Below are 25082 nucleotides of genomic sequence, written 5' to 3' on the forward strand. Positions count from 1 at the left end.
TGCTGTGCAGCGCCTATGCTGCTCTGTCTGTCACCAGCTGTGTTGGAGGCTATGTGTGGACCAGGCACAGATGCGGCAACATTGTTTCATTTCGAATATACCTTGAAAAGTATTTAAAAATGTGTGAAACAACATATCAGAAGCGGCACAAGGCAACCATCCATTTATTAATGGTTTATCATTTATATTTAATAATTTTATAGATGGGTTTTTCATTTGAAAAAATACAGTACTACAACGTAAATTGGTTTGTACTGTAGGAATTTTTTTTTTACCCCAGAGTGAAGTTTAGATTTTAATCTCTCAAATTACTCTTACTGCTATATCTCTCACTGTGCGCTCAGACCAGAATCAGACCAGTTTACACGGCTGAGAATTTGCACGGCATCTGTTTGCAGTACATATGCTTGAGGTCATCCTGAGTGAAATAGAATGTGACAGCAGATAAGAACCTCTTGGCCCATCTAGTCTGCCCCTTTTTTAAACATATTACCTCAAACCATATTGATCCTTATTTTTTTGTTTAAGGATATCAATATGCCTATCCCAAGCATGTTTAAATTGTACTACTGTATTTGCCTCTACCACCTCTGATGGGAGGCTATTCCACTTATCTACTACTCTTTCTGTGAAGTAATTCTTCCTCACATTTCCCCTGAATCTTCCTCCCTCTAGTGCATGTCCTCGTGTTCTGTTGCTCCTCTTCCTGTGATGAATGTATCCCACCTGTACCTTGACAGAATTTTTTAAATATATTAAGGATTTCTATCATGTCCCCCTTTCCCTTCTCTGCTCCAAACTATACATATTAAGATATTTTAGTCTTTCCTGGTACGTTTTGTGATGTAGGCCATGCACCATTTTAGTTGCCCTTCTTTGTACATTCTCTAATGTATTTATATCCTTCTGGAGATATGGCCTCCAGAACTGAACACAATACTCTAGATGAGATTGTACCAATGACCAATCCTGCTACTATTTCTATACACCCGCCGTACGCAAGGTGATTGACAGGAAGTAGGTGTCAGGGTGACAGAAACAGATGTTTAGTGGGAGTGGGAAGAAAAACACAGGTGTGCTGGAAAACAATGCTGGGAGGGTCAGGGAAAACACAGGCATCCCCAATAATTTCAGGGGAGTGTGTGTTTGAGGTCAGCAACAGGTCGGATATGCCAGTCTTCAACGCAGCCACTGAGTAAGTCCAGGGCTACATGGCGCATGCAATGAGTTGTGGCCAGGGTAAAAATCATTAGATGGTGAGCCTGTTACGATGGGTATTGGACATATTCGCTCGGATGCAAATAGATGTGCAGCTGTACACATTCATACATACAGCGTGGCCGTGCAAATTCACGCCCGTGCGATCAGGTATGAATCGGGCCCACAGACCATAGGGAGCAATTGTGTTAATTAGACTATGTGTAGGCATTCTAGTTTTGTGAACAATTGGTCCCATGACACTCTGGAAGCCAAAGGCATGCTGGGACTTGTTGTGCCACAATAGCCGAAGCACTACAAACCTCCTGACTTATCAGGAGGGAATTCAATTGTTCACCCTTTCAGACGTGCTGTGCCATAGGAAGACACATGTCAGCCCCTGGGTTGGCTAGCTGGAAGGTGCAAAATATGACATTTAGGAACCTAAACAGCACTTTTCAGGTTACGCCGGGATTTAGCCTGTTTATGTGGCTAATACCGGCCTGTATGGGAGCTACCCGCAATTATAACAATATAGAGCATTGTGACTTTAGACAGGAGATTGGACGAGATAAACAATGAACTCGCTCCCATCCAGTGTAACCACCTTCTGCTGCAGTGCTCTCTCCAATGATTCCACTTTCATCTGCTCCTTCCGCAGTCCTGCAGTGAGAGCCGCACTCTCAGAATTGGCCTTGGTTCGAACTTGTGCAATTTCTTCATTAGCTCTAGATGAATGTAAATCAGATGGAGGTCAGAAATGTCAAAGTCTTTATAATTTCTCACAATGAACTGGCTGAATGACACAAGCAAATACAGTGGCCTAGTACAAGCTACTGTTCTGGGTAAGAAGAGGCTGAGAGGCCTCCCTTGGTTACTACAAGCAAGTGCAATGGACACAGGTAAATACATTCTTCAGAACGCAAAGTGTGAGATTAGACAGATATTTTCAGATATACACCAATATCTATTTTAATAATCCAGGACTCATCTGTGGGACGCATGTTCTAAGCTTGTGATAGTGACACAGTGGGGAGAAATAAAGTACCAACCAAATCAGGTTTTTAAACAAAGCCTGTAACATGACAGTTAGGGGCTGATTTGCTGGTACTTTATCTTTCTCCACGGTTTAGAACAGAGTCCAAAGGCTGTTATGCGATCATCTTATAATATGCACAGAAGTCTGGTAAGGGCCCTGCTTTGCATGTTTGTATTTACATACATAGGCTGTGGTTCTCATGCCATTGTTCACAATGTGCGACACTAACAATGTGAACATAAGAATGTCGCATATGGATTTCCAACAAAGTAATATGACTTAAAGCATTCTCACCAGGTTGACGTCAGAACATGATGCTCAGTGTATTGTACAGAGATCAGCAAAACTCTCACTGTATTTACATAGCGGTACAGGGCATCCGAAAAGTATTCAGTGCTTCACAATTTCCACATTTTGTTATCTTACAGCCTTATTCAAAAATGGAATAAATTACCCCCCCACCCCCCCCCACACACACACACACACACACACACCTCTCAAAATTCTACACACAATACACCATAATGACAATGTGAACAAAAGTTTTTGGGAGATTTCTGCAAATTTATAAAAAATTAAATAAAATGAAAATGTTCACAGCTTTTACCATGAAGCTCAAAATTGAGCTCAGGCAAAGTGGATATTCACTGATTATCCTTGAGATGTTCCTACAGCTTAATTGGAGTCCACCTGTGGAAATTCAGTTGCAGAGTCAGACTAAACATGAAGTCAAAGCAATTGTCCGTAGACCTCAGACAGGATTGTCTTGAGGCACAAATCTGGGGAAGGGTACAGAAAAACATCTGCTGCTGTGAAGGTCCCAGTGAGCACAGTGGCCTCCATCATCCGTAAATGTAAGAAGTTCAGAACCACCAGGAATCTTTCTAGAGCTGCCCGACTAAACTAAGCAATCGGAGAAGAAGGGCCTTTGACAAAGTGACCATCAGGTTCTTGGTCACCTCCCTGTCAGAGCTACATCATTCCTCTGTGCAAAAGGACAACCATCTCTGCAGCAATCCACCAATCAGGCCTGTATGTCGAGTAGTCAAACAGAAGTCACTCCTGACCAAAAAACACATGGCAGGCCATCTGGAGTTTGCCAAAATGCAACTGAAGGACTCTGAGACTATGAAAAACAAAATTCTCTGGTCTGAGGAGAAACAGATTGAACTTTAGCCTTTTTGGAGGAAACCAGGCACCGCTCATAACCAGGCCAATACCGTCCCTACAGTGAAGCATGGTGGTGGGGATGTTTTTCAGCGGCAGGAACTGGGAATCTAGTCAGAATATAGTAAAAGATGAATGCAGAGATATCCTTAATAAAAATCTTGACCTCGGACTGGGGCAAGGTTTAAAGTGGTCCTGGAGAGGTGGTGGAACCCATTTCCCCTGCCTCCCTCCCACAATTAGACTGAGACCAGGTCAGTTCTGGAGCTTTCGGCACCCCCTACAAACTGCATGTTTGTTCCCTACCATCCATACTTTACAAAGGGACAGTGGTCTCACAAAGGAGGGGTGGGGTCACACAATAGGGCCCCCACTAAAGATTATTCCACACAGCACAATCATATTGACCACATGTAGTGCCCGATTCATATTACACCATTAAGTAATCACATTATGGCACACAGTAGTGCCCCTTATTCAAGATATGCTAACATGTATGTCATACACACATATATAAGGAGAACATATTGGGGGGAAATTTATAAGATTGGAGTTTCATTTCATATGGGATGCTGCTATGGGCAACCAATCAGAAATTATTTATTTGGCACCTTCTAGAAGATAATAGATAGTAAGTAGATTCTGATTGGTTGCCCATAGCAACATCCCATGTCAAATAGAACTCCCATTTTTAGTAAATTGACCCCATTGTCTTCAGCATACACAAAGCCTGCTTCTCTTAGTGGCTTTTCTTCACTTCAGTGGTGGTGAAGGCATGACATCACATACACCATGCCAGAAAAGGAAGTGGCTGGGACATTCTTTTCTGTTGGAATTACTGTGCAGGGTTGTGGTGGAGGTGGAACAGAGTTGCCCCTACCAAACCAGGTGGAGGAACTCCGTTCCACCCTGTTCCCCCCCCACCTTAACCCCTGGACTGGGTCGATGGTTCATTCTTCAGACCACGACCCTAAGCGCACAGCCAAGATATCAAAGGAGTGGCTTTAAGATAACTCTGTCAATGTCCTTGTGTGGCCCAACAAGAGTCCAGACTTGAATCCCATTGAACATTTCTGGAGAGATCTGAAAATAGCTGTGCACCAACGCTTCCCACCCAACCTGATGGAGCTTGAGAAGTGTTGCAAAGAGGCATGGGCCAAACTGCCTAAAGATTGGTGTGCCAAGCTTGTGGTATCATATTCAAAAAGGCTGGAGGCTGTTATTGCTGCCAAAGGTGCATCAACAAAGTATTGAGCAATGGTTGTGAATTTATGTACATGTGTTTTCTTAGGTTTTTTATTTTTAAAATATTTGCAAAAATCTCCCAAAAACCTTTTTCAAGTTGTCATTATTGGGTATTGTGTGTAGAATTTTGAGGGGAAAAAATTATTTCATTTTGGAATATGGCTGTAACATAACAAAATGAGGAAAAAGTGAAGTGTTGCAAATACTTTCTGAAAGCGCTGTAACTAAACTCTAGTAATATCCTTACAGGATACATTTGACAAATCACCTTAGTAGTATACAGGACCATAGGTTATGGCCAGCTGTTCAGACTGGTACAGTCACAAAACGTGCTCTTTATCAGTCTTTCATTGGAAAAGGGGCCCCATTATTTTTCTATGTAGATAATAAACAACTGTATGTGTCCTTTGCTCAGGGCACTGAGAAGCCAACAACAACCCTAAATGGCTGACAAGCTGAGCTCCAGGAATGGATGCGTGCCAGTTGGCTGAGACAGAGTCCTTATGGTAAGGTCTCAACATCAAAGGACAAGAGGTCTCAACATCAAAGGACAAGACTGCAGCATAGCCACCCAACTGGACTGACAATGGGGGGTACAGAGTTACAAACCTCTGATCATGTGCGGAATCTTGGCGTGGTGCTAAATGGTGGCTTGACACTTAAACATCAGATATCAGCCACAATCAAATCCTCATTCCTTCCTTTGAGGAACATAGTCAGAATCAAACACTTTATATCCTCTGAAGATCTGCCAAAAGTCCTACATGCATTTGTATAATCTCAATTGGATTACCGCAATGCCCTCTACCTTGGTCTCCCAGCAAAAGAACTGCACCGATTACAGCTGGTACAAAACACAGCTGCCAGGCTGTTGACCAACCAGCCCCGTTTTAGCCACATAACTCCCATTCTCTACTCCCTTCACTGGCTGCCCATAAAATGGCAAAATGTTTTTAAGAGCAACTAAGTTTCAAAGCCCTACATGACCAAGGCAGCTGAAGCAGCTTCTGATTCCATACTGTCCCACCCCATTACTGCGGTCTGTAGATGAAGGACTTTTAGCAGTACCTAGGAACTCCCGTAATTCATCTGGGGGTTAAGCTTTTAGTCATGAGGCTCCAACATTATGGAACTCCCTTCTCTGCACAGTTCAAGAGGCCCCCATTCTAGAATGCTTTCAAAACAGTCTCAAGACTTTCCTGTTTACTCAATCATTCCCTTAAGTATTGTTTAAAAGCTTTTCTGTACTTCATTGTTTCTGTACTGTATTATATTCATTCTATCTGTTAAGTGCCTTGAGTCCCATTGGAGAAAGAAGGCTATATAGATAAATAAATAATTATTATTTTCTACATCTACTGCCACAGACCTCCAATGTAAAATAGCACTTGCAGGACACCTGATGGCTATTTACATACGACTCCTGTATTGTACCTTCCTGGCTCACTGGGGTTTAAAGCTGCAGAAAACTTGGAGGAAGTGTATGGCTACAGTACAGATAATATTTATAGGGGTTATTCTGATTCACTCGGAAAGGCACAATCACTAATGAAAATGTGCAGAGGGAGTTACATTTGGGTGGGGGTGTACTTCAAACTGATATCTATATTTCAGTGTAAACTTAAAGCAGCCAGTATATACCCTGCACAGAAACAATAAAACACCCAAATCTAACTCTCTCTGACAATGTTATATCAGCCCCACCTGTAGTACATATGGTTTTGTCCATTAGAGAGTGATTGTGCCTTTCCAAGTGAATTAGAATAACCCCCTATGTCTGTGGGGTTTTGTGTGGTACAGGCATCAAAGTGATAGTATAGAAAAGTGAAGCATGGTGGTGATGGCACACAGACTTTAACTAGAACACCACCAGGACTAATCTCTATATGAAGACAGGAGCAGATTATTCTACCCACTTGTTCAGCTTTTCCTCTGCGTGGATTTTCAAGGCCTGGTACCTCTGCTCCTCTTGTTTCACTCGAGCTAAGTAATCTTGTGCGCATTTCTTTAGAGCCTCTTCATTCTTTAGAGATAAAGAGAAGCGACCACCACTATTATTGGGTCACGCTATAGGAATACGCAATAATTAAATAAACGCCCATAAAAAGGGAAGCTGTACCTTCTTAAAGCCCTCTAGGACACCTTTGAGGTTCTCATATCTTCTAAAGAGGTCAGACAGAGACCTTTCCACTGAGTTCAGGTCTGCCATGGCTTGTTCCTTCTCCATGGTGACCTGCTGTAGACCCTTCTGAGAAGACATCTTACTCCTCTGCTCGTCCTCTACAAGTATAATCGTACAACAGGAAATTACGGACATTACCAAGCCAATCATGCCGGACAAATGAGCACTTTCCGGTTACAGGACTGCAGAATGCCATCTAGTAATATTTACGCACATTGGGCCAGATTCAGGTTTGTAAGCAAAAAGATAAAAACACGATCCAGATATTTTCTAAACATGAATCAATAAGAAGATTGATCTATATATAGTTAATGTTTGATGATCTGGTCGTTAAAATTACAGCATTATGTTTTACACGTCTTCTGGTCTAAAAGGTTTATGTGGTCACATGTGTGAGGGTTTCTTAGGTGCAATTCATTTCTGACTAGATACCAGAGAACATTGTGAATATGTGGGGAAATTACAGTATAACAGATCCTTTACAGGACTGGTCTGCAGTAGTGTGAGGCTTAAGGATGGTTCTAGGTAGCCATAAACACTGTAGGCATTGGAGGGCCAGTGAGGTGTCATTCTAGAGCTGGAACACTCAGAGGAAGGGTAGAACTCATACAGAATATGTTACATGTAATATCTCACCAATCATCTGTGCAATAGTTTTCTCATATTCAGCAACAATTTTCCTGAAAGACAGATGGATATTAATACACCATATACAGTAAGCCTTCACCGACTGTATATAGAACATATTCCATAGTGTACAGTATATATTGGAATTTCTAGTATGCAGCAATTAGCACTGTATGTACTGGCCTGTAAATTGTTATAGGAAATCATGTATTCCCTACTATAATTTATGAGGAGATTATAAATCACATAATATAAAGACGTTATTAGGTATTGTGACTATAGTACATTACCAAGCTACAAGCAGAGATAGCCTTTATAAGATTTATAACATCATAGCAACTACTACTGCATTGTTACTCAGCCTTCTAGTATCCCCAACAGGTCATGTTTACAGGATTTCTGTCTGAGTAAGCCGATAGGATAATTACCGACCAAGCAAAATAACTCATCTGTGCATGAGTAAAGAAACCCGGGAAACCACCTGACCTGTTGGTGTTACTCTTATTACAGAATATATAATGTTATATAATATTATATTTTGTTAGTTACCTCATCTCTAGCACTTCTGTGTGACTTTTCTCATACTTGGTCTGCCAGTCCTTTGCTTCAATCTCTTTCATTATGATCTATTGGAAGAAATCCAGAAATAAGCATATCAATATATTATTGTGCAACTATACAGTACTGACCTTACAGCAGCCATGGTGTTCTAAATAGGAGCAAACATTCTGAAGTATGGTTCACCAAGAGCAGATGTATAAGACAAAGTCAGTAATTATTAACATAGTCGTTAAATACGAAGGAGACTGAAAACTAGAATGACTCAAAGCAACAAAGATACATGTAATAATTAATGCCACTGACTAAAGAAACAATGGTATGATATAATACTTTCTGTCCAGTGACAACACATATCTAGAAGACACAAATGAAGTCGCAGTGATGGTTAGCAATGTGACAGCAATACAATCTTTGCCTTCTGCTGCTGCTTTGCCGTTCAGCACTGTGGGCCTGATTCAGGGTGGGTTCTAGTTTTGAGAATCCTTGCAAAACTACAACCTGTGGCAACAGGCTGCGAGGGTCTTACGAAAACGGAGCAGAGCTGCCCTGCATGCTGGGTCCCACCTTGGAATGTGCCTGCCAAATGTTGTGGGCACATTGCTAAAGCGCTTCACTGCACATTACGGGCTGCCAGGTTCAGTCTGGTCATCTTTTGGGTCGCAGTGGCTGCATATTTCACACAGCTGCCGCAACCCTACCCCAGAGCGGTCTGGACCTGTGTTGTTCAGACTGCTCCCACACAATGGCCGGTTGACTCCCATAAATGATCAGTTTGCGCATAACTCCGGAAAATGACCATTAGTGATTTCTGGAGATCTGCGTAAATCTCTGAATCAGGCCCTGTATCTGAAATTTTGCTATTTGCTGAATTTATACTCCATAAACAGAGTTGAAGAAATGACAGCCAGTCATTCTGCTCTGCGGTGGAACAATGATCAGATGACAGGAGCAATAACGGAGCAGAACGTGCCAGGACTATGTCTGCCATAGAAACACGTGAAATTCCAAAGTGAGTACTACACTAGAAAATGTGTACAGCTACAAACCTGCATCCATTGTGCACGTGTTGTAACTTACTAGTGGAATGGAAGAACAGGTGCAGGAAGGAGCTTACATACGAGGTGCAGAGCTCCCGCCGCTATTTCCCCTGTCACGTTCATGTCTCTCTGTTCTCTTGTAGGCAAAATGCAGTTCAAACAGAGCAGCAATTCAGTTATGCGCATATACGCATGCTACCGGAAAGGTGTAAATACATGCACTGCTGATGTCGCAAACTAGACACATAAGTTGCAGATGCATCTTGAAATGTGCATGGCTCCACATATGCAGTGCCATTAGCATATGGGACCGCCCAGCGTTTCATGGGCGTTGTAATGCTAATGCGGCTGGGACGGACATGCGGGAGCGGACAGCTGACATCACCGGATTTCAGCTGCCCGCCCCCTTCCCCCCGAGCATACACACATGCTCAACCATACCTTCCACATCTTTCCATGATCGGCAACCATTGAAAGAGGTGGGAGGGTCCCAGTGGCATGCGAATGGATGTTTATGTAAACATCCATTTGCAGCCAGTGCGAACGTAAGTGCCTTGTGTATGGTGGGCCAGGATCTGGTTCATTCGCAAGGATGCTAATTCGCATCCGAGCGAATGAAGCAGAATAACTCCCATTGTGCGCCAGCCCCAGAATGAGGAGATCTTACTGGGGAGCCTCTGCTCTCTCTGGCAGTTGAAGAGATCTACCTTTGCTGACAATCCACCTAAAGTAGCCTTTCCTCACAGGTGGAGTTATGTAGGGTACACACCACGACGACCCGCTCACGATGCACATTGTGAGCGGGTCGTCAGTGTTTCTTTAGACCCGCTCACGATGATGCGGGGGGGCACAACCCGCTCACGATGTGCACCGTGAGCGGGTCCGATCCAATGGCGACCCGCACCCGGCAGAACGGTCGTTATTCAGATCCTACCTGCAGCAGGTAGGATCTGAATAACGACCGACCGACCCGTGGGACCGCGCATCGGATCGGTATCGGTCCACACCAGGACAGAAAAGGGCCCAATCACCACACAATCTACATCCAATTGGTCGGAATTGGATTTAGATTGAGGGGATCGGGCCCTAGTCGTCCTGGTGTGTACCAGGCATAACTGTAACTGGGTGTTATAGATTGGCCGCGGTCACAAGAAATGGGTAACTTTTTAGATAAAATAAAGATCTTTGAGAGGTGAAACCATTGACTTTTAGGGGACGGCTGAAATTATGGTTAAATGTATATGGGCGCACCCATATAAAGTTTGCTCAGGGCATACGTCTGTCCCTTACAAAATGAGAAAAGCAGGCAGCCAGACGTTCTCCCACATGTGCAGTATCAGGGGTCTGGCTATGGAAAACAACAATGTTACAGATTTGTAGTCAACAAAAAAAAAGTCTCTGGAAAATGGGGAAGTTCCCTTACAAAGAGTGAGATTTAGGAGGTCATTCTGGTTGGCTTGCTAAGCAGCATTAGTTAGCTGCTTAGCAAGCCTTGTAACGCCGCCCACCTGGTGTTCGAATGTATGCCCCCCGCCGCCCAGCCAATATACATGCAGCACTGCGAATGAATGATTTTCATATACATCCATTCGCAGGCCAGCATGCGAGCTCGAAACCATTTGATGGTCGCCGATCATCAGATGATTTCTACAGTGCTCGCAAATCTAAGTCAGTCTCTACTGCTCCGAGAACTGGGTGAACAGCTGAAGTCCGGTGGCGTCAGCTGCCCGCCCCCTGAAGTCAGGTGTCCGTCTCGTTCGCATGGGGACAGCCAGCTTTTCATGGGAGCACCCAGCATTTTCGTGGTACGCCCAGAAACGCCCACTGCCGATATGCTGCTTTCCTGTATAAGGGCTGCTGACTGATGCTCTCTGCTAATGCTGCCTCTGGCCAGTACTTACCTGCCAGGAATATGGAGCTGTATGTGGTAAAACAGCATACATGCGCTGAGTGGGCCGCGCTAACACCAGAGTGGTGCAAATAACTGGAGTCCATGTCCGTTCCCAGATCCTCCACTGGGAGCGCTCTACAGCATCAGCACCCATCATGCTCTTGTGCTTCTGGACTGCCTGATTGGGCCTTAGTATTCTGGTGTCAGGGCTCGGTGAAATAGGGGCTCTTTATAACTTTCTACAGGGCCTTGCAGTTCCTACTTCTGCTCCTGCTTGTGATCTATAGTCGGACAGTAGTTCATCTCTGGTTGAATGTAAGAGCAGAATATCTTAGACCATAGCGAGGTGACACACTTTACACAACAGATGACCACTATGAGGTCACTCAAACAATATCCCCACATGACGCACATAACACAGCAGTAATGATGCAGCCGTGAGGATCACAGGTTTATGGCAACATGGAGTGTAAGAAAGCTGGTGGGATGCGGTCATGCTAATCAGGTTCCAGCTCTAATGATGAGGAGAGCAATGAGCCTTCTGTGAAGGGTATGGATGAGCGCTACATGCCAAGCCAGTGATGGTGTAGCCACCTGGGGCGGGAGTTACCTCCTCTTTGATGAGAGTGAGCACTGCGGCTTGTTCGTACAGATAGATGGCATCCAGGGGGCTCAGACTCCCAGCCCCCACACTCAGTGAGCTTCTCTGCAGAGACAGAAAATCCCTCGTTCATGCCCCAAAATCACTGCACCCAATATACCAAGGGCTATTGCCAAGTGTGCCCCAAGCTGCGGTGGGTTGGAATCATATGGTCGACAATAGGAAGGTCAACATTCATTAGATCGACCACTGAAGGTTGACAGGCCTTAAGTCGACACCTTCAAAAGGTCAACATTGGTTTAAGTCGACAGGGTCATTAGATCAACACAAACATTATGTCGACAGTTAAATGGTGGACATGGGGTTTCCACTTTTTTTGTCCCAAATGTCGACGCAGCCGACTTGGACACCTTATCTATTTGCCACGTCCCCTCACATGGCTCGCCATGCTTCGGGCGCACTATTCTATTCTCCCTCCATGCCCTAGTGCAGTGGTTCCCAACCTGGGGTACTAGTACCCCTGGGGGTACTCTGCAGACCAGTTGGGGGTACTTGAAAATAATATTGGTAATGGCGGAAGATGAAAAAGTATTTCGATGGCAGAAGACCCATTGCCATGGAGACGAACCACATTGTATCACCTATGGTTATGTCTTCAGCGTCTCCCCGTGCTTTTGCCTGACCAGCAATCCACGGGGAGCTTCCCGCGCTGCCCTCAGACATCAGCGATCATCTGCCCTGCACTGACATGGATGGAGGAATCCGTGGCATTAATCCTACAGGTGTTAGTGGGAACCCTGGAGACAATACACAACCAGCGGCCAGACATGGAAGGGCACGATTCCTGTCCGCTACTCCTTAATATAAGGACATGCATAAGGATACACATACAGCTCACTTCTGCTCCACTCATAAGTACTGTCTATATTTCAAATTGAGAGGAGGGGGTACTCATCAATGAAAAGCCTAATCAAGGGGTATGGAGGAGAAAAAAGGTTGGGAACCGCTGCCCTAGTGGATGGTAGGGCACAAAATACAGACTGTCGGCACATGTCAACTAAAAAAAAACCTTTTAACAGTCAACCTTCCATATGTCGACATAATGCAACCTTTTGAGGGTGTCAACCTAATGAATGTCAACCTTCCGGTGGTTGACTTAGTGACCATTCATATACGGAAGGATAAATGCAACCGGTTCTGTTCATTTTCAGAACTTCTGTGCCAAGGACTCTGGGGGATATAAGCCATAATGGATCTGCCGCCTGTCTGCTCAATATGCAGGCAGTAAGTACAATGTTGCCACTTACAGGGTTACCAAGCATGTTAGTAATGGTCAATCAATGTTTAATAACGGAATTCTGAGAGACATAATGTGCAGCCTTATTTTATTAATGGCAGAGAGGTTGATGTTGAGCAGAAAACGAGTTGGCTGTAATTTTCCCACATGCCTGGATTGTGTGCATCAATACGACCACATGCCCCTCTGCATACACGTGTCATCATCGCTGTAATCACGGTCAGCACAAACCTTTACCAGCCTCCTTGGCGCAAGACTGTTCCCTGCTGCAACACAACTCTGCTGACCACATTTCTATTTCCATCCATATGCCCCTTAGGGGTCTATTGGACAGATGAAAAGTGATAACATGGGGGGGGGGGGGGGGAGAGTGATAAACAACCATCCAACCAGATCCTAACTGTCATCTTACAGGCTGGGTTTAAAAAAAAATACAGGTGCTGATTGGTTGGTTATCACTCTTCCGCTTTAAGGCTTAGTACATCTGGCCCTATGTACTAAAGGACCATACACACTGGGCGACTATGCCCAGCGATGATCGCGTTCATCGCTGCGGGGAAAGTCGCTCAGTGCATACACACTGAGCGGCTTTCCCCCTGCCTGGTGCCAAAGGAGAGGGGAGGATGGCGTTGCATATTGGAGCGCTATGCAAAGCCATCCTGAAAGCAGCGCATCTGTTGGTATAACCAGCAGATGAGCGGCTTTCCCGGCGATGTTGCGGGAGCACGCAGCGGTGCTCACAACTCATTGCCGGGCCATACACACTGGGCGGCTTTGAGCTGAAAGCCACTCAAACAGGCTTTTTTGAGCGACTTTCAGCTCATAATCGCCCAGTGTGTATGGGCCTTAAGCCTCAGAGAGAAAGAGCAAAAGATAAAGTACTGGATAATCATCTCCTGTCATTTTTTAAACACAGCCTGCAGCATGGCAGTTAGTAGCTGATGGACTGAACTTTAGCTTTCTCAGGCCATTACTAGTGAAGGCCCTTTCTGCCGCATGTCAGGATACCATGAAGCTGCGTAGATTTGCCTTCTGCACACTGTGATACTAACTATATTAGTATATACACCTTACTACTATTACCAGCCACAGAACTCCGCTGCATGGCAGTATCACCCAGACACTGTGATAAGTACAGTCTCCTAATGACCTTGAAGGGATCATCCTTTTTAAATGTGTCCCATCTACACTGCTGTAATCTTCTAATCTGCCATAACCTGCTATCCTAAGCAACAAACCGTATATATACAGTCTGGCTCTGTGTGTCACCAGAGCCCAGGAAATGACACCAGCAGAGAAATGAGTATTTGTGTTACTGTCCAAGCAGTAATAGGAAGGGGCCAGGTTAGTTCCTGGCACGTTTGGAGTAATGTTGTCCTGCACACAAAGCAAAGCTCCCCATCATTACTCGCTGGTAGTAATGCCGGCTTCTGGTTACTGCACAATACCCAGGTTACGCGTCCTGTGAATATGTGCGGGAAATCAATTGCCAGATTGCTGCAATTAATCACAGTTGTGGTAAACTAAAATCTTTAGGTGTGTGCGTGTGTGTACTAATATATACACACAAATGATTAGGAACAAACGGGCAACAGATACCACCAGCATCTGTAACATGGGAAATTCATGCTCTCTGTATGCATAGTGTTATAAACAGATGAGACAACCGTGTAGGTGTCTGTAGGTTTTTTAATCCCTCAGCACTGACCACACTGATCTCCTATAAAAGGAAGGAAGCACATGCTAAGTACCCAAGAAATGCCACTGCTCATGGACCAACACTAGTACTTGTCCACAAGTCTAAAACTCACCAGCAAACCCCAGATTATTAAATGATCTATGATGCAATTGCACAGTAGAGGAAAGCCCAAATATAAAACATTCCTTTCACCTTCCTCTAGGGTGTATGTCCCTCAGCAAGGCTGCTTAGGCTTGTCAGCTTAGCCTCAGTACATGGTCTCTGGCAGTATGTGCTAATTTCCCCAGCTCCTGACAATCACAAATGGTTCTCTTATACTGAGCAGCGCTATATTACAGTGTAAAATCCTGCCATTTTTAATAATAGAAAATATGACAGTGACACACATAAGCATTTGGCTGCACTTACCAAAACTATTCACCAAAGTGATCTCATGTTCCCGATAAATGATGGCCTCCACCTCCTTGACAGGAGCTGGGTGCTGCACGGTGACATTGTGTGCAGCATTTGGTTTTTGTCAGTGTGTAGGAGCCATCACTGAAGGAAGACAGTCTCCATGGGTGGCCCAGCATCTCCAAGACCTCCGTAGAGATAATAAAAGGGATGGGGCAAAGTCCCGCCCCCTTCCCGCATTGTCAAGCCTTCTTTTGCTGGTGTGCGCACAGGGTATTTGCACCGCAATGGGTGTCACTAAGCACAGCCACGCCCCTAGGCAGTACTATATTAGATTTAATGGCTGGCTGGCCCATTAGGCATTCTGCTCTCATGTAGAATAAATCAACTTTCCAATTTGCACACACAACCGATATCTGAGCATAGAGAACCATCACATTCCCACTGGATATTTCTACATTCTCTTTCAGGCAAATATGGTGCATCGCTGGAAGTGCTCAACATCAGCACGAGAGTCTGGTGACATTGGTAAATTTACTAAGATGGGAGTTCTATTGAAGATATGATATTGCCCATAGCAACCAATGAGATTATACGTCTTACTTATTTTGCATCTTTCATAAGATGATAGATAAAATCTGATTGGTTGATATGGCCAATAACCAATCTTCAGTAGAACACCCATCTTCGTTAATTGACCCCATCCTAGTAAGCAGATGTAGTTTGTGCGTAAAATAAGGATTTAAAAATTTATAGTAATGAGTATAAAATTAAAAAGCAAACAACAAAAACAAAAAGTGTGACTGTAGCATGTGTGTGTTACATTGTGCACATTGATATCACCGGAACGTTGGAAAAGGGTCCGTGTTCACTACAGCCGACTTACCAACGCAGAAGGTACTCTAAAGCTGGATACACACTATAAGATTATCTTTCAATCTGACTGGTTGGAATAAAAATCTGGTAATTTCTACGAGGAAATGACAGTTTTGCTCACAAACATGTAAAACAGACATAAGTGGTCATACAAATTGGTTACAGCCTTTGAATTTAACCAATTTATGCAAATGTTTTTGTTAATTTTTCAGATATTGGGAGCAAGTGGTTGATTGTAATTTGTTCCCAGACATTACCAGATTTTCATTCCAACCAGCCATATTGGAAGGGTATGGTATAACTCACCAACAGGCCGGATTCCGACGGTCGTTTCTCAGACACTGGAATCCGCCTGACATATAAGCCCCTTGCAGGCTCGGTGGCAATTCTCTCTCTATGGGGGTCGTGGACCACCGCAAGGGAAAGTAGCCCGTGCAAATTGAGATTCAGACTGTCGGTCTCCTGACAGTCGGGTTCCCAATGTCAGAGAAACAACCGTCGGAATCCCTAGTATCGGTGAGTCATCAGGCACCCTATTGGAAAGAATCTTATATAGTGTGTATCCAGATATAGTCAAAACAACCAGTCACTTTTCTTTACTAATATGTAACAGCGGTTCTCAACCTTGGTCCTCAAATACCCCCAACAGTTCACGTTTTCCCAGTCTCCACACCGAATCACAAGTGCAATATTAAGCTCCACCTGTGGTTTTATTAAACTGTGCCAGTGAGTAATGAGTTCACCTGTGCACCTTCCTGGTGACCTGAAACACAATGAGCTGTTAGGGGTACTTGAGGACTGAGGTTGGGAACCACCGATCTAACGTGTACCAGAGACTGATTGCTGTGTCGGATACGGGTCATAGGGTTGCCACAATGAAGGTCGACCACTAAATGTAGACAGGGATTAGGTGGACACTAGAAATAAGTCAACACAGCTAAGGTCAACAGGGTCTGAAGGTCAACACAAGTACTAGGCCGACAATGGGAAGGTTGACGGTAAAAAAAGGTCGACATGAATTTGTTTTGTCACGAATTTCAGCGTAAGTAGACACGGGCCTCGTATCAGTGTACCGCTGCGCTCGCCATCCCCCGGGCACGGTTCCTCGCTGCACTCCGCACACTACGATATTCTCCCTCCATGCTGGCTAAAAATAAAAAATACGTGAAAAAACTCGACCTTTTGACTGTTGACCTTCCCATTGTTGATCTTATGTTTGTGTTGACCTTCGGACTTTAGCCGCTCCGATCTATTTCATGTGTTGATCTAAGCCCTGCCAACCGTGGTTGACCTAATGTATTTCGACCTTCATAGTGAACAACCGTATCCTGCAGTGTCAGTGGATAAGCCAATGGTGCTGCTTGTATGTAAAATGAGCCAATCCCAGCTCTCCTCTATGTTTTTTATTTATATCTAGCTGCACTTGCAAAAATGGGAATGATCTGCTCATCAAACTACCTATAAAAATGAATCTAGATTCCCCCATACACCAGGCAGCACAAAACTACCATCACATAGATCACTGCTGCCACCTACTGTTCGATAATAGAGCAACAAAATCCTTATATGCAAGACAAGTATTTTGGATTTGATGGGTTGATCGCTATTGTGCTTAGCATCATATTTGGCCAAAGAATATGAGGCCACTTACCACAGCCTTGTGTTCATCACGTCTGCTGCATAGGGTCTCCTCTGTAACAGCTACCACCATTACAGCATACCTCCCAACCTGACCCATTCCAGGAGCGACACAATGCTCTGTTCCTGAGGGTCATGTTGGGGGGTATGTTACAGTACTGATAACTATACAGCAATCAGCACATCACATGTGTAACTGGGTTAAAGTTAAATGCTATGTAACCCTGGGATGCAGTCAGTATCCCGGCGGTCGAAATCCCGACGCCGGAATCCCGGTACTTTGTCCCTCTATGGGTGTCCATGAAAAAATGACTGACGAGCATGGCGGTCAGGATTCCGGCGTCTGGATTCTGACCACCAGGATTTCATACCAATACCGTAACCCTTGTCCCACACGGATAGTCAATATAAGGCTGCGTGTGTCGTATGATGTGAAGAGAACATTTGCCTCTTCCCATGGGTTCTGTGCAGCTTGGTTGTTACTGGGTGTAAAAGGACTGCATAGAAAGCGGGTTCTCCTAACAAACATGTGGCCGTGAGAACAGGTAAATAGATGATCTTTTATGTTATTATTTAGATATAACTATAAATAGAGACATACTGTCCCCTACCACTAGTGTATAGATGATGTTCTATAGTTTGTGTATATATCTGGGGAGACACCGCCCCTAATATTTAAGGGGGGATAAAAGATTGTGATGTGCAATATATTTTGTCCTCGGTACTTGGTGCGGGTATGGATGGAGAGGTCGCTGTATGTGTACTTCTAATTGGTTGTCTGGTTAGGACAGAGAAGGGCTCCCAGGAATCATTGAATTCTAAATATTAGTTAGTCTTTATCGGTCCATGTATATATCATCTGGTATACACTGTTATATACACACTGCATTATAACGACATTGTGCTACGTCAGTTACCCTATACTTTGTGTGAACGCTCACCCAATACAGGCAGACATTCCCAAAAGATTACCACATGTTCCTTGTAACTTTGATTCGGTACTTTTATGGCTTTGCAATACGGAGTTTGTACTGATGAATGGCCCTGACAATTTATATAAAAGAATGTGGAAGTATTCATATTTAGGGTAGTGGATTAGTGGAATAGCCTCCTGTCAGAGGTGGTAGAGTCTTATGGGGCCTACACACGTAGCAATCTCAGTGCATTTTCTAAGTGCTCTCACTAGGGGCCAGATGCACTAAGCTTTAAAAGTGATAAAATGGAGAGTGATAAACCAACCAATCAGCTCCTACCTGACATGTTTCAAATACAGTCTGTGACATGTCAGGTAGGAGATGATTGGCTGGCTGTTTATCACTCTCATTTTATCCCTTTTAAAGCTTAGTGCATCTGGCCCTAGATCACTTAGAAAATGCCCCTACATCGCTCTGTGTAGCGATACCCATATATAAATCTCCTCAGAGAACACTGGCCCTGGCACTGGCCCTGGCAGGTCGCTCAGTGGTGCAGGGCTGTGTGCTGAGCATCACTCATCACCGTGTGTAGGCCCCATAAGACGGTAGAGCAAATGAAACATGTTTAGGATAGACATAGGAATACCCTTACTAGGAACTTATGGTCCGAAAAGGGTTGAGATTGCCTAAAGCAGGCGTGTCCAAACTATGGCCCTCCAGCTGTTGTGAAGTCCCATCAGGCCTTGCCACCGTTTTGGTATTAGGGAAGGCTAAAACTATGGCAAGGCATGCTGGGATGTGTAGATTCACAACAGCTGGAGGGCCACAGTCTGGACATGCCTGGAAAGGATAAAAAAAAATGAGCAGACTAGATGGGCCAAATTTGTTCTGATCTGCCATCACATTCTACGTTTCTATGTAAATGTGTGAGAACACTTTACACACTTGTACTTACAGGAGAGGCAGGTGCAGGGCTATCCATGGAGGTCAGCTTTCCTGTAAATAAACAGTTAACAGGTTATTATAAGTAGCAATATCTACAAAACTACACAAAGTCACTGGCTAATAACATTGTATGTACCGGACGTGGAGTCATTGGGGCACTCAAAAAACTCCTGCTCGTCCTCCTGCGGGCACTTGAGGTCTGTGCCAGCCTGTTTGGGGGGCGGTATAGTTGCTAGCTTCTCCTCGTCTGTAGCGTGGCCCTCTCTCTTCTCGATGCTAGGAGAAGCATCCTCTTGCTGTAGGCAATGTGAAAATAAAATGTGAAGTTAGAACAGACGGACGCATATATTATTTATATCCTGTTATTTCAGGTCTCTCCAATGAGGAGAAGTTTAATGCACAGATCGCAGCTTTCCATCTGAAGAGGTGTCAAGCCAAATTGCACAGCCAAGTGTGTGTAACATCTTACTGTACTTACACATCGGGGCGATGACAAAATGCAGTGTCAGCTACCTGTACATTAACCTTGCAATTTCTTATAAAATGGTTTACCTCTTTTCTGTAACTTATATCTTTATCTTTTTTCCCTTCCCTGGCTGGATTGTAAGCCTAATGCCAGTTATAAGGGTGGTCCAATAAGTACGGTATCAATTTATAAAAACATAGGGGGGTATTCAATCTGCTGCCGCTATTTCCGACGTGCGAAATACCGGCAGCTCCCTATTCAGTGCTGTCATTAACGACAGCATTGATGAGGGATCACGGCAGAACGGGCCCGACTTCAGAAACTGTCGGGCCCATTCTGCTGATAATGGCCGTGGATTGTCATTATCCGGGCCGCAAATCGACAATCCACGGCCGTTTTTGCGGCCACGCCCCCTTTGCGCAGAGAGCAGACGGGACATTGCATCCCACCGGTCGGTCTGACCGCAAACGAGCCTGGATGACGACTGTCGGCGGGGATCTACAGCCGTGATCCCACATTGAATACCCCCCATAGAATTTGACGGCAGATAAGAACCACTTGACCCATCTAGTCTGCCCCTTTTTTTTTTTTTTAAACATGTTACCTCAAACCATATTTGATCCTTATTTTTTTGTAAGGCTATCAATATGCTTATCCCAAGCATGTTTAAATTGTTCTACTGTATTTGCCTCTACCACCTCTGATGTGAAGCTATTCCACTTATCTACTACTCTTTCTGTGAAGTAATTCTTCCTCACATTTCCCCTGAATCTTCCTCCCTCTAGTGTCAGTGCATGTCCTCGTGTTCTGTTGCTCCTCTTCCTGTGGAGAATGTCTCCCACCTGTACCTTGTTAAAGCCCTTAATATATTTTGAACGTTTGTATCATGTCCCCCCTTTCCCTTCTCTGCTCTATAGTATACATATTATGATCTTTTAGTCTTTCCTGGTACATTTTGGGATGTAGGCCATGCCCCATTTTAGTTGCCCTTCTTTGAACAGTCTCTAATGTTTTTATATCCTTCTGGTGATATGGCCTCCAGAACTGAACACAATACTCTAGGTGAGGTCGTACCAATTACCTATACAGTGGCATTATTACTTCTTTCTTTCTACTGCTGATACCTCTCCCTATGCAACCAAGCATCTGACTTGCCTTCTTCATTGCTTTGTTACATTGCCTATCTGCCTTTAAGTCCCCTGAAATAGTGACACCTAGATCCCTCTCTTCCTCAGTAGTTTCCATTATAGTGCCATTTATACTATATTTAGTCTTTGGATTTTTGAGACCCAAGTGCATGATTTTGCATTTTTATTGGCATTAAACTGTAGTTGCCATGCTCTTGACCATTCCTCTAATCTACCTAGATCATCAATAATTTGTCTACCCCTCCTGGTGTGTCTACCCTGTTGCATACGTTTGTGTCATCTGCAAAAAAGCACATTTTACCCTCAATTCCATTTGCAATATCACCAATACAGATATTAAAAAGCACCGGTCCAAGTACAGATCCCTGGAGGGTAGCCCACTTGTAATCTTTCCCTCCTTTGACTGTACTCCGTTTACTGTAACTCTCTGTTTTCTGTCCTGAAATCCTCTCATGTGTAATGTTTTCTATTTCATGCTAATTTCCCACCAGGCCAGAGCAGGTAGACCACCGCTTCCCCTCACAGCCATTATTCTGTGCCTCATATCAGCCATACTGTCCCCACATCAGGTGAAAGATGGTGGAGTGTCAGCAGAAACATAGGAAACACAGAAATAGCAAAGTCCCTGCATTTAGCATTTGTGTTTCTGTCACAAAGGAATTGGTGTAAAGTTGCAGAACAAGCACAGATGTGTGGCGGGAGGCATGGCGTGGCACACTTATATCAGTCCTCCCTCTTTCGCTTTTTGGCCTACAGTAAGTCAGCATCAGTGTCGCCCTCAGCAGCTGCATGCACGGTCGGCGTCAGCGCCCCCTGGGTACCGTGCACTGTAATCTTGTTGCATTGGTAATATGAAAAAACATATTAAGTCAAATAGTCTGTGGTGACACAATAAGCAACTGAGTTGCAAAGTTTGTGGTGTGCCAAATGGGCAGACACAATCGTAGTATAGATGCATCGGTGTACAAACTAAATGTATAAAGGAGTAACTTAAAACATAACATAATCTTCACCATTTAAATCATGTAGATATGAATAAATGCACGAAAAAGGTTGACGTGAGTTTTTCATGTTTTTTTCTTTTAAACTGACTTGTTCCTACTTTGCCATCGCAGTGGGCATAGAGTGAGAATTAAATCCGTACCCGAAGCATGGTGAGCACAGCGAGCCAGGCGAGGGAACGCGGTACATTAACACAGTGTCCATGTTGAAAAACACCAAAAACCATGAAAACTTCTGTCGACCCTTTCCCATGTCAACCTTTTTAATGTCAGCCTATTGCATGTTGATATTTTTCATGTGTTGACCTAACGACCCATATGGACCGAATGACCCATACCCAGAGAGACAGTAGGACCAAATGAGACTTTAGTGAGCTTGACCAGAGGAGCGAGTTGGGGAAGCAATAATGTAGGAGTGAGTTTTGACAACATACTGTTAAAGTTTGGAGAGCCCCGGTGAGGTCCCAACCGTAATGCACAACATGGGGGAAGACTTGAGTGGGAGATGGTTGTGGGAAGACAGATGCAGTGGACAGGTCAAGCTGTTTAGCGATGAGGTCAGAGACGTGTGAAGGAGGAATGTTGGTCAGGGCATTGTATGTGAGGCTCAGCTACTTTAATTGAATTCTAGAGGGGATAGGAGCACAGAGAAGGGATTAGCAGAGTGATGCAGCAGGACAGGAAGGGAAACCTCACCACTGTATTCAGGGTTGGGAAAGGCGGGCGAGGGGAAGAAGAGGATGTTGGAATAGACAATGAGGGATAATGATAAGAGCATGGACCAGTGGTTTTTGGTTACTTCCAGAATGAGAATGGGAGATATTCCGGAAAAATTAAGAAGGGGGAAGCAATAAGACTAAGGAATTGGATGTGTGGTCCGATTGCTGAGGGGAGGGTAACCGGCAAGGCTGTGGGTATGAGGGACAAGAGAGCGTGATGCAGCTGCATGGGAGATGGTGTGAGGAGTAATGACATTGGTAGAGTAACACAGACTGTAAAGCATGAGACACAGGAGCAGCAAGGCAATTGGTTGGCTCACCTGAGGGCAGACGTCCAGCACAAGACTTGATCCTTCATAGCTCTGCACTTTGCAGCTGTTCCTAGGAGAAGAACAGTACATGTTTAGCACAGTGTCCTTGTGGTACAGACACAGTAAGATTACACAGAGGACAACTTTTGCTTGAAAAAAGCTGGAACTGGACATTTTGGCCCACCTGTGCTCATGCAGGCATGTACACATTCTGGCATGCTACGAGATACACTGTTTAGAGCAAGTGACAACACTTATTCGGGAACATCAGGGTCACCAGCACAGGGATGGCTGCATGACGGGGGCAAGCGATGCAATAATGAGTAGTAGGGAGGGATTGAAGGATTGCAGAATTACATACAATTACTAAATAATAAGATGGCTTTCATGCATTTTAGGGTCCGTCTCCTTTATACCTCCCTACTTGGTGCTCGCTCGTAACCCCTGTCCCCCCGCATCACATTCTCTCCAGTACTTCCAAAACCTTGTAGGATTAAACTACATTTTGCAACCATCTGCATCAGCTTAGATCTTACATTTTTTTGGGAAAAGTTGGGGTAAATTTACTAAACTGGGAGTTCTATTAAAGATGGGGTGTTACCCATAGCAACCAATAACATTATACTTATTTCTATCCACAATAACCAAAGTTTTTTGCTAGTGGAAATGCAAAATCCCAGGGTAACTCCAACCCGGGTAGTTTCCTAGGTTGGACCTGGGACCCGCCTCCTGATGACATCACCCGCCTGGCTTTATGCCGGGTCGGGGAGCCAGTGGGAAAGGATTTGCATGCCGGGTCACACCCGGGTACAAAAATCCTGGGTGCGACCCAGCTTGCAAGTGGAAAAGGAGGTATTATTTAGCACCTTCTAGAAGATAATAGATAGAACCTGATAGATTGCTATGGGCAACATCCCATCTTCAACAGAACTCCCATTTTAGTAAAAAAAGTACCCCTAAACCTTCCCAACATCTGCATTATTCCCATTGACTGTCCACCTGACTATGGAATACATGTCAATACTGATCAACAGTAAAATGCTTACTAAGATCACCCTGTATAGAAAGTTAATGAAGGTTATAATCCGAGTTTATGCAAAAATTCAGAAAAACCTTAAAGAACTATAAGAATCTGCGTGATCCCAGATCTGAGGAAGAAAAGGAGAACTCTTCAAAAAGGACAGGGATTTAAAAGATTCCACTCAAGACCTGAATTCCCAAGCAAACATTTATTTACATTCACAGATTAGGCGTATCTCTGGAGCATTTTAGCAGATTATGTGCAGCTGGTTTTAACAATTCCTTATCCAAAGAGATAACAAATACATTAGTTTTAAAACTTTACTATTTTTGTTAGAAGCCTTGAAATGTACATTGGACAACCAAATCCCAGACTCAAATCCCATAACCCTTTTGTTGGCAAAACTGAAAATATTATTATAAGAAGCTTTAATTTTCTATTCTAGTGCTAATAACATGCAGAAAAAGAGGGATTTTGTACTTACCGTAAATCCTTTTCTCCGAGTCCACAGGTGTCACTGGAGTTACACTGGGGAATAGAATGCGACCACAGGGAGCATGGGCACTTTAAAATAATTAATCAGTGTGACCAACTCCTCCCCTTCTACTTCCCCTCCCAGGCAGTCATAAAGATCGTGCCCGAAAGGGAGCAGAAAGATATAACACACATCCGAGAGGAGGTTCATCACAACATAACATCATTCAACACATATAGTGGAAAAGAATATATATATATTCCGACTATTATCGGGCACATCGGATCCCACGAGGGTTCCGGGTATCCAATACACCCACAATAGGGAGGAACAATCCCCAATTCTGTCTTAAATGGATCTCGATCCTCAACAAGTGCAGCCAGGACCTAATGGTTCTGGTAATTGAGGAGGCGGGGCATATACTCCAGACCACCAGATCCAAAATTACAGAAGTAAAACAGGATCATAAACACCTGTTCCAAGATAAGAAATTACAAGCCCAGTGGGATAAATTGGATGCGACGATTGCCCAACACAAAAAAGACCTAGAGAAATTTAAAAAGAAAAAATGGCAAACAGTGGAAGCCGATTATGAGGACGGAAGAGTGTACAGATGGCTTTCCGGCAATACC

At 44.2% G+C, this 25082-nt stretch overlaps 1 protein-coding gene across 5 annotated transcripts in view; it reads right to left on the minus strand.

Moving 5' to 3' along the window:
- TACC1 (transforming acidic coiled-coil containing protein 1) overlaps window positions 1–25082 on the minus strand; it is a 118482-nt gene that overhangs the window by 2643 nt on the left and 90757 nt on the right. For 3 of the 5 annotated variants that reach the window (XM_083184899.1, XM_083184896.1, XM_083184897.1), the window contains 9 exons: window positions 22964–23024; window positions 19446–19605; window positions 19320–19360; window positions 11557–11652; window positions 8007–8083; window positions 7467–7510; window positions 6768–6928; window positions 6565–6671; window positions 1805–1925 (listed from right to left, as the gene is read on the minus strand). In XM_083184899.1, coding sequence (XP_083041025.1) covers window positions 1805–1925; window positions 6565–6671; window positions 6768–6928; window positions 7467–7510; window positions 8007–8083; window positions 11557–11652; window positions 19320–19360; window positions 19446–19605; window positions 22964–23024 — 868 coding nt within the window. The remainder of the gene's footprint in view (window positions 1–1804; window positions 1926–6564; window positions 6672–6767; window positions 6929–7466; window positions 7511–8006; window positions 8084–11556; window positions 11653–19319; window positions 19361–19445; window positions 19606–22963; window positions 23025–25082) is intronic. The other 2 variants (XM_083184898.1, XM_083184900.1) reach the window with 2 other exon arrangements.

The sequence above is a fragment of the Crinia signifera genome, chromosome 4 (assembly GCF_055691185.1).
Source record: "Crinia signifera chromosome 4, ASM5569118v1, whole genome shotgun sequence".
In the NCBI taxonomy this organism is placed as follows: domain Eukaryota; kingdom Metazoa; phylum Chordata; class Amphibia; order Anura; family Myobatrachidae; genus Crinia; species Crinia signifera.